This window comes from Melopsittacus undulatus, chromosome 6 (assembly GCF_012275295.1).
Source record: "Melopsittacus undulatus isolate bMelUnd1 chromosome 6, bMelUnd1.mat.Z, whole genome shotgun sequence".
In the NCBI taxonomy this organism is placed as follows: Eukaryota; Metazoa; Chordata; class Aves; order Psittaciformes; family Psittaculidae; genus Melopsittacus; species Melopsittacus undulatus.
Window position 1 is genome coordinate 71,914,458 of NC_047532.1, and position 12,399 is coordinate 71,926,856.

General features: G+C 35.8%; 1 protein-coding gene across 1 annotated transcript in view; it reads left to right on the forward strand.

Annotated features, from left to right (window-relative positions):
* Positions 1-12,399, forward strand: part of GLMN (glomulin, FKBP associated protein) — a 21,175-nt gene continuing 8,776 nt past the window's right edge. The window contains exons 1-14 of the mRNA XM_034064236.1: positions 1-50; positions 1,239-1,310; positions 1,873-1,998; positions 3,374-3,493; positions 4,156-4,264; positions 5,465-5,711; positions 6,201-6,300; positions 8,954-9,141; positions 9,613-9,666; positions 10,590-10,620; positions 10,999-11,088; positions 11,610-11,651; positions 11,738-11,811; positions 12,141-12,225. Coding sequence (XP_033920127.1) covers positions 1,245-1,310; positions 1,873-1,998; positions 3,374-3,493; positions 4,156-4,264; positions 5,465-5,711; positions 6,201-6,300; positions 8,954-9,141; positions 9,613-9,666; positions 10,590-10,620; positions 10,999-11,088; positions 11,610-11,651; positions 11,738-11,811; positions 12,141-12,225 — 1,332 coding nt within the window. The 5' untranslated portion in view covers positions 1-50; positions 1,239-1,244. The remainder of the gene's footprint in view (positions 51-1,238; positions 1,311-1,872; positions 1,999-3,373; positions 3,494-4,155; positions 4,265-5,464; positions 5,712-6,200; positions 6,301-8,953; positions 9,142-9,612; positions 9,667-10,589; positions 10,621-10,998; positions 11,089-11,609; positions 11,652-11,737; positions 11,812-12,140; positions 12,226-12,399) is intronic.

The window sequence follows — 12,399 nt, forward strand, 5'->3', positions numbered from 1 at the left end:
GCGGAGCGGCACGGCACGGCTGATCCGTGTGAGGCCTGCGGCCCGCTGAGGTGAGCCCGGGTGGTGAACAGAGGGAGAGCGGTGCGGTGCTTGTTAGCTCAGCTGGGACTGGGAGGCTTCCGTCTCACATGGTTCAGCTGCTGTTACCTTGCCGCTGAAACCTCTGGGAAGCCTTAATTAGAAGCTGGATTAAGTATTAAAGGTAAATCCCTGAGGCAGCTTGGGGGGATGTTCACTCAGGGCCTGTTTCAAGGCTGTAAGTACACTGTGAAGTGACTGAAGGTTGAAAATGCAGGAATATGGGCGTTCAGAAGTACGTTTCATTGTTTGTTTAACTGTTTGTTTAAATTTACATATTCAATTAGTTTAAATTTAAATGTTTAAATGTTAAATGTTTGAATTATTTTGGGAGGAGTAGTAACATTCTTTAAAATGAAGAGCTTATTTACAACATATGGTAATAAAGTGTGTGATAATAACCAAATTAAAATGACAGACATGATGTGTGGATAGACTGTAGTGACGTAAAAATGTTAAAACAGGTAGTTGGGAATAGAACATGGGTTGTTTGTTCTTTAAATAATACAACTCACACATAGATGCCTATTGAGATTTTATCTCTGTTTTGTAAACATCCAGTCCATATTTTAATAATCCAGATGTTGCGTGACACAGCATAGGACAAACGTAAGAGGAAAGCTTGAGTATGTTACATTGAGGTGTTTGTATAAATGTGGAACTTGGGTGTTTTGGTGAAGAGTTATCCAGGTGTGGAAGTAATTGATGCTCATAGTAATCATACAACCAGGTTTAGGCATATAGCATTGCTTAAAGATTATGCCTATGATATATCATATAGGATAACCAAGCTTGATTTTTTCTGTAATTTGTGATCTTGACTATGTGAAATTTTGTATATACGTAATGTTATTCAAATATTTAAGCTAATTGCTTTTAGCAAGAAAGTTTTACATTGTAAAATCTAGAGGTAAAAGGCCACTGAAATAGTCTCACCTAGAGACTAGAAAGAAATAAATGTTAATATATATGTAATCTTGATTGGACTAGTTGGCATAAACTGGCATGGTGGTTGGATCAGCTGTGTGTATCCCAGGCATGAGGTTAGAGTGCACCAGACAGGGCTGAACAGGAGCTCCTCTGGTGAGAAAAGACACAGAAAATGTAGTGTCTGTCTCTGTTTTTACTTCATGTGTTTTAATATTGCACTCTTTAATTAGTTTTCAATGCCAGAAGAACAAAGGCAAACTACAATGGCGGTTGATGAACTTCAAGCCATAATACAAAGATGTGTAAGTAATTTTCTTTCCATAAGAGTAACAAGTGCAAGCAGTGTATATTTCTTTTCATATATTGTAAAAACTAACCCCAAAACAGAAGACAGTTAGCTAAACTCATTGGGCAGCTAAGTTGATTCTTCATATTTCATTGACTTCTCTATAGCACTTATCACAGAATCACAGAATTAACCAGGTTGGAAAAGACCTTTAAGATCGTAAAGTCCAACCGTTCCCCAGTACTGCAAAGGCCACCACTAACCCATGTCACTAAGGGACTTGTCTACACAAGATGCTTGACAACTTCTGCTTCCTGGAAAAAGAAGTATTCTTGTATTCAGCAGTACCTGTCTGAAGGAACAAATTCCTGGCAGGTTGTTGTAGAAAACCCATCTTCCAATTAGTATGTTGTAGTCAGACTTAGTACTATTGAAATCCTGCTTTGTTTGTGCGTGAAAAATGTATATAAAACCAGTTATGATGACACTATATTTAATTTTTATATGAAAGCTTGTTTTTTCTTATTTTTATTTGCCTTTTATAAGTGTGGGATTGAATATGCATATTTTCTTTCTAGCAAATTCTGGAAGAAGCTGACTTCAAAGGAGAAGATTTTAATCTGTTTCAGGTAGCAGGTCAGAAATGTTTAGAGGATGGGTATGCAGCTCAGTTACTGGAAGTAATTCAAAATGAGAAAAATAAGGTGAGTTTTAAGTCTGCACTATATATTACTTGTGCACTAACTCAGCTAAATAGGTAAAACTGCTTATTAAAAAGGGAAAGCTACTTCCACCATGGAGCAATGCTGTACATATGGGTATATACTAAGTTGGTCTGTGTAAGTGCACATTCTTATATAACTTCAGGTAGCTCACAGAAACCAAGTCACAGTAATCTTAACAAAACCATTAATGAGTGGTCTAAGCAAAGAGAAAAGAGAGAACAAAAGCATAACTGAGAGAAAGTGACTGTCCTTTTTTGCAGTTCAGGATTTCGGGTGGTGTACTGGATCTGGCTGGCATGGAGTTGATTTTCTTCATGGCAGCCTGTGTGGTGCTGTGTTTTAGATTCGTTGATAACACACCAGTGTTTCAGCTGTTGCTGAGCAGTGCTTGCACAGCATCAGGGCTTTAATTTCTCACTCTGCCCCCTTAGTAAGTAGGGAAGTTTGGGGGGGGACACATCTGGAACAGCACACCTGATCAAAGAATTTCATACCATATAACATTCTGCTCAGCAATAGAATCAGATGGGGGTGGGGACCTGTTTTTCAAAGTAGCTGTTGCTTGGATGCTGGCTGGGCATTGGTTTGATGTTGGAAGTTGGTTTGTCCTTCCCTTCTACTCTCTTTTGTCCCTTTTGTCACTTACTAAATTTAAACCATGGGTTATTCTGTTCTGCTCTTCCCATTGTCTTCCCCCATCCCACTGTGAGGGGAGGGTGAGTAAACATTTGGTGGGTGCTTAGCTGCTGTCTGGGCGCAACCCAGCATAGATGGGTAAAATAATATTGGCCAAAACTGTAAGAACCAACTAAGCTGATGCTAATGTAAGAGATGGTAGTGTCTGTAGGCACTTTGGGGAGTTGGGAGAATATACTAATTTGTACACAGCTAAATAGGAATTTCAGACATAAAGTGTAGGATGGAATGTTCTTGCAATGTTACATGGGGTTCATAGTCTGGTTTTGCATCTGTGAGTTTGGAGTAACAGCTGAAGATCTCAGTCTCTTTGGGTTAAACACAATTTGTCTAAATGTTCTTTCAGTTAAACTCCTCTACTAAGTCCTGGCTTAAATGTATCGTCATATAAATTTTTAGACATATATATTGACATGTTAAAATTAACACATTGAAGAAAACTATACAAAACACACAGCTGTTTTTATAGGTAGGGGGAGAGAATACAGTGTATGTCAAATACAGACCTCTATGGTAATAGTTGTTAAATTTTTAAGGACATAATTATGGTTTTGCTTAAAACATCAATCTGTTGTCTTTTTGGCCTTCATAGGTACAATCTGTCTGGATTTAGAGATACCAATTTTGGTTTATTCTCTGAAAATCTGTTTTTTTTTAGGTTATCGTCAAGAATATGGGCTGGAATCTCATCTCTCCCCTGGTTAGATGTATTTTTATGTATAAAAAGGAAGATGATAAGCGAGAACACTGCTTGAAGATACTAGAGCAGTTGGCACAGGTATGTTTTCAGTTTCATCTGAAGTAGACACAGGCTTAGCGTTCTCAGAGACAATTAACTTCTTATAAATCTGGTGAAATTAGTAACTGGGCATAACAAAAAGATAGAGCATTGCCCATAAGAAAAAGGCACATAGAACTAGTGAAGATAACCACCTGCTGCCGTCAGAGCAGCCACAGCAATACTGCTCTTGTCTACTGTGGATACAGTATGACTGATTACCTGATGATTCTGATGGAGCAGTAAGGGAAAAAAAAAAGATTTAATCTGTAGAAAACTATTTCACTTTCATTTATGTATATAAAAAACAACTTACAAACTCTATAGCTGGAGTTAAATTCACACTCAAGTATTTTTCTCTCTACTCCCAAGGATTATTTTACTAAGATACTGTGAGGTTTTTATAGACCTTAGAAACCAAGTTTAGTGTCATTATTTATCGTTCATATTTTCATAAGTGTACACATATACATAGACTCTACAGAAGGTAAAAATTGTAGGGAAGTACTTACTGTTTTATATTTGTTTGTTTAAAGATTACCTTGGATGTTCCAATCTCCTTTCTTGACTTTCAGGAGCTTTGGTCTTGAAGTTTCCTTGTGATGAATTCTTTAGCTTATGACCATCATTATTAAAACATACATGTTGTTTCTCTCTTGCAGCTATGCAATCCAAAGGAACTTTTTTTGGGTTTACTTGAGCAGATTGAGCAGACCTCTGGAGAGCGAGTGTGCCAAACTGTCATGTTATTGCTTCAGCCTTTGCAGACAGGTAAGATGCAGTTTCTCACGTGATTTCAGAATTAAATCATTTTTTCATTTACCAATTATTTATCAATTTAGTTTAATCTTTGCTAGAGTAGTTTCAGGATATGTCTGCCCTGACAGGCTTTAGACTATTATGTTTTGCAAAATAACATAGGGTATAGCTTGCACACTTATATTGGCCTGTTAGAAAAAGATTTTAGGTGGGATTAATAGCATCAGTTGAAAAAGCAATAGTCAACTATTTTCTATCATTTACAAGAATGTGGTCCTATAACAGTTACATTTAGAGGTGTAAACCAGTCGTACACTGTCATACACAGTCATACACCAGTTACACAGAGAATCGCGTGGATTTGTGAAATTCTTCCTCATTTAACTTTTAAAACATACAATTCCGTCTTCCCGTAGGAAATAGAAATAGAAATTAATTTCACATTGAAGCAGATTTGAAACACTTGATTGATTAGGGGGTAGCATTTTTCTGGCTTATATATAAAACCTAAAAATGATTGATTTGGACACCCACTAAGTAGGTAACATGAAGTAGTTTCTGTTTTGATACATGGGATGAAATCAAGTATTGTCTGATTGTAGCAGTCTGTGAGATGTATTAGAATTTAACAGAGTGTTTTGGTAATGAGAAGCATGTAGGTTTTTGGATAACCAAGCTGAAGTTAGCCTGCCACTGACACAGTTTAAGCAGAGAGCCTCTTGTGCTGCTTCCTCAGTCTGGGAAGCAGTTGGTTGTACCACAGAGTATAGAGCGCTTCTGGGCTGCTTCTGGTACATCTCACCGGAAAGGTTGAGCCATTGTCTCTGATTTTGCCAAGCACAGGAGGAATCAAGCAATAAGTGAGCTTTCCAAGTCAAATAAAAGAGTATTGTTTTACTTAGATGAGTTCTAAAAAGAGATTTTTTTTTCACTTCTCATCATGGTGCTACAGGAAAGGGAGAATGCTTTGAAATGCATGACATTTTGTCATCCTCTAATATATGGTCATCTTAAAGGCATATCAAACTAGCTGATGACATTCAGTCTTGCTGATCTGCTCATGTGATTTCAAGTGTCAGTCCCTGAAACTAAAGGCTTTCTTATGCAGTTACGTTATTTGTCTTCACATTTTCCTCTACTAAATAATAATTTCATGTCTCAAAATGTTTTCTCCCTTTCCCACTGCCCCTTCTTTTTTTCTTTTTCCACCAGTGCTTTTGAAGCTTCAGAACAAGAAGGCCTACTCGGTGGGTTTATCTTTGGCCATGATTATGAATCAGCTTACTCCCTTACCTGTCCCATATACAAAACAACAAATACAAGAAGACAAACTGGGTCTCTGTCAATGTTGTAATGCAGTGATGGACTTCACTAAACCTTTTGTGAATGAAGTTGTTAAAAATATGGAGAAGTCATCAGAATATAATGACATGGAGCTGAAAGAAGAATTACTAAAATTGTGAGCTTTATATGTCAGTGTAATATATTCCTATAACTTAACAAAATGAACAGTAGGCATTTATTACATAGGCAGTAAATAAATCATCTTGTTAGTGTTTTATAATGCTGCCAACTTTAATGTGGTATTTTGAAAAAGAAGGAAAACTTAAATATGCATTACATATTTGTGAAGTGGGAGAATAAAGGTAAAGATAAATTATTTATTTATTAGTGCAGGGATATAGTAAACAAATGTTAGTCTCTGTGCTAAGAAGCTGATTTGGTATTCCTCTGGTTCTGAAATTTCCAACAGTGAGGATAATCATGTTCTGGAGGTGAAGTCTAAGGAATGCTTCAACAGGAGACATTCATTTTATATTTTATTCTCTTTGGAATATCAGCAGCTAATGAGCATAGTTCTGAGTATAGACTTCAGTCTTGGTCATCAGTGTTATTGTCGGTATTTGTGATTGCACTGGTGATTTAGTTTCACCTGGTTTTATTTCAGCTGTATGAAAAGCCTGAAATACCCATTATTGACAGCTCAGCTGGAAGAACTTGAAGGCATTGATGAACATCCCTTTCGGCATTTTGCAGCTGAAATTATTGTAAGTGCAATCAAAACTAATTACGGTGTTTGCAAAAACAGTGGTCTGGTTCAGAATTACCTAAAATTCATTCCAGAATTCACTTCGGTTCCTTTATTGGTTAGTGGGATGACTTACTGGGCCTTGTAATATAACGCACGTAGGTAAAGGACTAGAACAGTTCCATGTCCCATCTCTGGAAATGACAAGTCTTGCAGATACAATTTTTCTCCTTGACAAACCAGTCTGAACTGCTCTCTGAATGAGCAGTTGCTACTTTGCTGTAATTGCTGCTTTTTCTTGGTGATGTATGAATTTGTTAGAATATTTAAAGGATTGTCTTTGCTGCAGTATTACTTCAAGGTAAAATCTACATGTTACCTTTACTCCACGTGCTGCATAGAGGGAAATCTCTAATGTGCCTAGTGCAGTGCTAGCTGACTTAAAGAACACCAGTGCAGTTACTTTGGTTGTGAATGTTTTACATAGCAGCTGTGTTTTATTAGAGCAAGATTATTGTGTGTATAGATAGTTTATTTAAACTTGCAGCAAAACCAGTCCTTATAAGAAGATAATCAGATACAGTCCATGCATATGTTGGAACACACAATACATGGATGTTTTCAGAAATAGAACTAGGGGTGATTAATAAAGCTACAGCAAGTAGAACTATGCTTTGTTCACGTTTGAATGTGGTAAAGAATATTTCTTCTCTTACATGTATCCACATGTAATGGCTTGACACCAGGTGGCAGCTGGTTTGGTCACAAATCTAAGCCACAGCACCCCAACAGGCTGCCATGAAGAAAATCAGCTCCAGGCCAGGCAGATCCAATACAACAAATTTAAAGTATTTGTATATATCAGTTGTCCCTAATTTTCAAATGCACAGCTATACAATGATGTGTGTTGGGATGATGAAATGAAGGAACATTTTTGACAGCCAGGTACTCGATTGTTTGGTAAGAGTTTATTCAGAAACAGGCTGGTAAATCTTGTAATATATAAAAGTGGAAAATATTCTCAGTGCTAAATGGAGTCTTCCCTCAGGATAGTCAAAGGGCCGCTAACTGGGTACAGTAATAGCTCATTTGTATCACGAGTGCAGCTGATGTCTTAGAAGTATAGGAGAACTGAGCATTAAATTACTATTAACTGGTTATTAGTATTCACTGTTAAGAAACTGACCATTACAGTTCTTTTCTGTAAATTGCTTAACTATGGATACGCTTGTTTCTCACGTTAATGCTGAACATATGAAAAAATAGAGTTAAGTTTGAAGTTTAAACTTTATTCTATCTTGTTATCCCTGCTTAGAGGAGAATTATTGAGGAGTTTCAAAAGGAAGACTTGGAAGCCAGCTGGGATGAGGAAAGCACACATAAATACACTCACTATATGTGTGCAGATGTGCCTGTGTGTGGAGGAAGTCTGGAAGTTGCCATGTGATGCAACCTATTTCTTCACCAATTTGTGTTGAAACATCTAAGCATTCTTTCACATAAAATTCTATAGCCAAATGTTAAGATTGTAAAGTGAAGCACACTAAGCAGTTTGCAAAACTTTTGGTTGTTTTTCAACAATAATTAGGTTTTCTATCATGATCACATCTGGTTTTTTCCACAGCATGTCTTAGCATAGGATGGAACTGCTGTGATATCAATCAGGGCTTGTGCAGTGAAAGAGAATCTTGTCTCTGAGACCTTTAATTCATTTATTGCAGGACACTCAGGGTGTACAGTGAAGGAGGCAGGGATTACCAGATGACCTCATAGTTAAGATAGCTGAAGGGTGTTTTTAAAAACTGGCTTTTTATCCTGCCTCTCTTGTTGGGCAGCCTGAAACCATATTCTTTATGCTAATTATGTTCTAAACCATGTTCTTTATGAAGATTACCTTTGATTTATTTTCTTAATAAATTCACTTCTGCTGTTGGTGGAATTGGGCAATGCGAGTTGCAGGTAAGATCATGTTTTGACTATATGACACCTTGTGTAATCCTAATTTTCCAAAATGGGATCCTGGATGTTCAGTTTGGACAACCCTGGAACAGTGAATTAACCTTGATCTCGCTATTCTTTCAAAATAGGCACAACAGGAGATACGCTACCTCATATTCAGCAGGAATGTATGTGGAGTGGGGGGGATCACACTAGGATTTGTAAAGAACTTGAGTGTCATTGTGTTGTACATCACTGGAAAAAAAGGCCATACAGAGTGATCTTAACATTAAAGCAGGGCTTATGTTTAGTAGGTAGATATTGTGTTGCACATTGCTAAGTGAGTAGAAAACAAAATACTAAGTATTCTATGATCTGAAAAACAGAGGGGTCCTATGGCATGATGTGATAATGAAGCTACCATTCTTCATAGCTTTGTGGATAAGGGGGTCAAACTAGGGGTTTGCAGGGTGACTGTGTTTCATCTTTTGCTAACTTTTGAGTGATTGACTTGGCTATCTTGATAATAGTCTTTTAACGGTAATTTTTCCTGCAGTTATTTTCCTGCAGGGTCCTTTTTAATGTATGTGTACATATCATGAATACTCACCAAATATTTATGTTAATTTATTCTTATGCTATGTAAGTGAATTTACTGTAAATACAGCTTTGAAATTTAATTGGTATACAGGTCTTTTAAAGGCTACTATAGACAGTCTGTCTTTCTTTTTTAGGACATTTTGTGGGATATAAAAGAACTGATACCATTGGTGTTTTTACATCGTAAAAGCAAAAATCCAGAATGGGAGAATCAGGAGTTTGCAGACATAGAACAAAAGAATACTGCTGATTCTTTGGCATGCCTGTCATATCTGATGGTTGTTCAGCATTTTGGTATTGATCGCTTTCCGATGGTATTTAGGTAAGAGCTGTTCTTGCATATTGTAAGCCTGTACTTTCAAGATTCTTTCTGAGCAGAAGAAAACTTATTATTTGTGAATAGTTATGAATTAAAACTGTATTTCACTAGTATGTGTTTTATGCCAGCCTTTACGCATTTATATTTTATGTAGCTTATATTGTGTATATAAGAACATACTCTAGTCTGGTAGATTACTCTTATTAGGGTTTAATTTTAGGTGAGATGTCCTTTTAAAGAAACTGGTAGGATTAGTCACTTGCTGAAAGTTAACATGTATTAAATATTTGATTGTGTATTTGTAGACAGTTTCCATATAAGGGTTATTAACAGCAATTTGACTTACTATTTTGTGTCTGTTTCAAAATTATAAATATTATAAGTATTTTATATTATTTATAAAAAAATCTATTAACTATATGCAAATCTATATGGCTTATACAATTTAACATAAACCTTATTTTTCTCTTTTAGTCCATCATACCTTCTGCAATGCAATATGACAAATATTGAAGTGCTACTGAAAAGGTAGGGGTTATGGCATTTGGAGTTCTAGGTACTGGATGTGATCTTTTATAGTAATTAATAGAATCACATTTTGAATGTACCAGATAAGATCAGAGGAGGTTTTTAAACGTGAGAGTTAAAATGCTAAGTTCCACAACAAGATGGCTTCTTTTATCAAGAAATACAAAAAGTTGACTAAAACATTTATTTATTGTTTCCTGCTTGTATTGTGATACCATTTTTATAAGCTTCATTCTGAAAATGCAAAATTAAGGTCTTTCAACCACATGCAGAACAATTAGAGTGTATATTTACTTGTACTTCTGTAATGATTAGTTTACTACTATTGTGATAATATTAATTTGGATGTATTCTTGTATAATATGCAACATGATCAAAGGTCAGGCTGTCTAAAGGAAACCAGACTTTTCTGTATGTTGTGATTATTTCACCTTCTATATGCAGCAGTGTTGACCAAATACTTCCTAGCACTGCAATGGAAGGGAAGTTTCCTATTACAATTTCTTCCTGTTTCCTGGTAACTTAACAAAACTTCCTGGTCTTTTTAATTTCAAATCTGCGTTTTCCTTAGGATTGCAGAACTCTGCAAATGGAATAATCTGGGAAAAGTTTCATTTACTTTGTTAATCAGTGTCTTCATACCTGTGGGATATGAGTTGCTGCTTTTGAGGAATTAAGTTGAGGGGGGAAAAAATGTCATTTTTGACCCTGAAGAGAGAGGAATCTAATTTTCAACTCAGTTTGTTCTAAAAATCTTAGGGAGGAATGATGAAGATACTACATTTAGAAAGAGAATGAAAATTGTTGAGGGCCAAGTTATTTCTGATCCCTGTTCTGGTATTTCTTCTAATTTATGTTGATGAAATATCAAGTGTCTTTTTAATTAACAACTTAAGTTTGATTCTTCTTTTTTGTTCCCCTAGAACAGAAGAATCTATTTTATCTAAAGGACTTGTAAGTTTTCTTTCAAATTTTCATTATTATAATGTTTCCTTCTCCCAGTTTAAGTAATGGTAAAACTTTAGTTTCCCCTTGTAATAAAGGTACAAGTAATAATTCAGATAATAGTTTCAGAAAAATTTTGAGGCTTAATTAGGTATTCTTTAGCCTTCCAAACACAGATTTATTGAATTTTACACACATGCATAAATGTTTTCATTCTGTTTATCATTTGTAGCTCCTACAAACTTTCAGTGTCTGAGCATTTATAGTGAAGGTGGTTTTAGCCATGAAATTAATGGCATATTAAGCATGCTAATGGTTAAGCATATAAATTAATGTCTTGTGTGTGCAAAATGTTGCCAGCTTACTTTCTTTCTTATCCTCCTGCAGGATCTGTTTGAGAGCTGTTTATTGAGGATGGAAGATAATAGCCTTCTCCATCAGTATTTAGAATTCAGAGATTTTATTAATGTACCTCAGGTAATAATAAGTAATGTACAGAAGTAATTGAAGTTTGATTATAAATAATATTTGGCTGTCTTCTAGGTATTTGAGATACTTCTGAACCATTATACACTCATATCTTTAAACTGATACCTTCAGTGCCTTGCAGTACAGAATTGACTGTCTCTTCTACCCAATACAGCATGAAGTTTTAGTAACAGTTAACTATGCTTTAGAGTATGTACAGGCCACTGAAGCAGGTGGGCACTGATTTTAGCTGAAAGATGGTGCTTGCTCTTTTCTGCCTCTTCCTTAGAAATCTGCTCTTGACTAAATTCTTATTTTGCCCAACAGTGTTGTTGTCTATCTGCCCTGGGATTTGAACCACTGAAGCTAATGGGAATTTCTCTGAACTTTTCACAGGCATGGTTTTGTGGGCTCTTGTGGGTTTTGTTTCTTTGGGGTTTTTTTAATGTATTGAGTAGATTTTAGTTAGTATGATGTAATGTAATGATCTGTACCTAATTAGAAATTATGTTTTCTTGGTCCAATGGCAGGATTTGGTGAAAGTTATGACCCTTTGTCCCATAGAGCATCTGGTATGTAATGTGACCTACAGAATCAGTTAAGTGAGTGCTGAATTTATTTCATTAGTATCAATCTCATAATATCTTTTTTTCTTCAGAGAAAGAAAAGTTTAAATGTTTTGCAGTTGTACATAAATAAGTTTGACACAGAAGGAAGACATACATTATTCAGGTATGCAGCCAAGTTACTGTACATTGTATGATATCAGCTTAATTGCATCGTAACTGCATAGATACAGTGATTTCTGAGAGAGTCTGTTTGGTAAACCACATTAATTGTACTATGTTAATTTTTTTTGGTAGACAATGAATTTCAGTTGCCTCCCATAAAATCAACTGTCTTATGTAAGCTAGCGTGTAAAGATTAAAGATTTTTCTGTGGTAAACCTCCCACTTAGTGAGTAAGGCCATAATGTCATCTTAAGTTTTGAGCTAACTATACAGGCAGCTTTGAGGAGATAATATCTGTCTTTTTTCTTTCTCCTGTGTGTGTGTTTGAAGGTGTCTCCTGAAGACAAGCAACCATGCTGGTGTGGAGGGATACATTATTAAAAATATAAAAGATCAGATTCACTTATCACTAACGGTGAGGCTACTCCCACTAAAAACCAAGGAGCTATCCCAACATTCTATCAGTATTATGTTGAGAGAACATGTACAGCTTAAGCTTTGAGGGATGCATTAAAACCAATCTGCTTTGGAAAGAAACATAAGATCAGGAAATGATATAATTATAAACATGTATGTAGCGTATGCTATG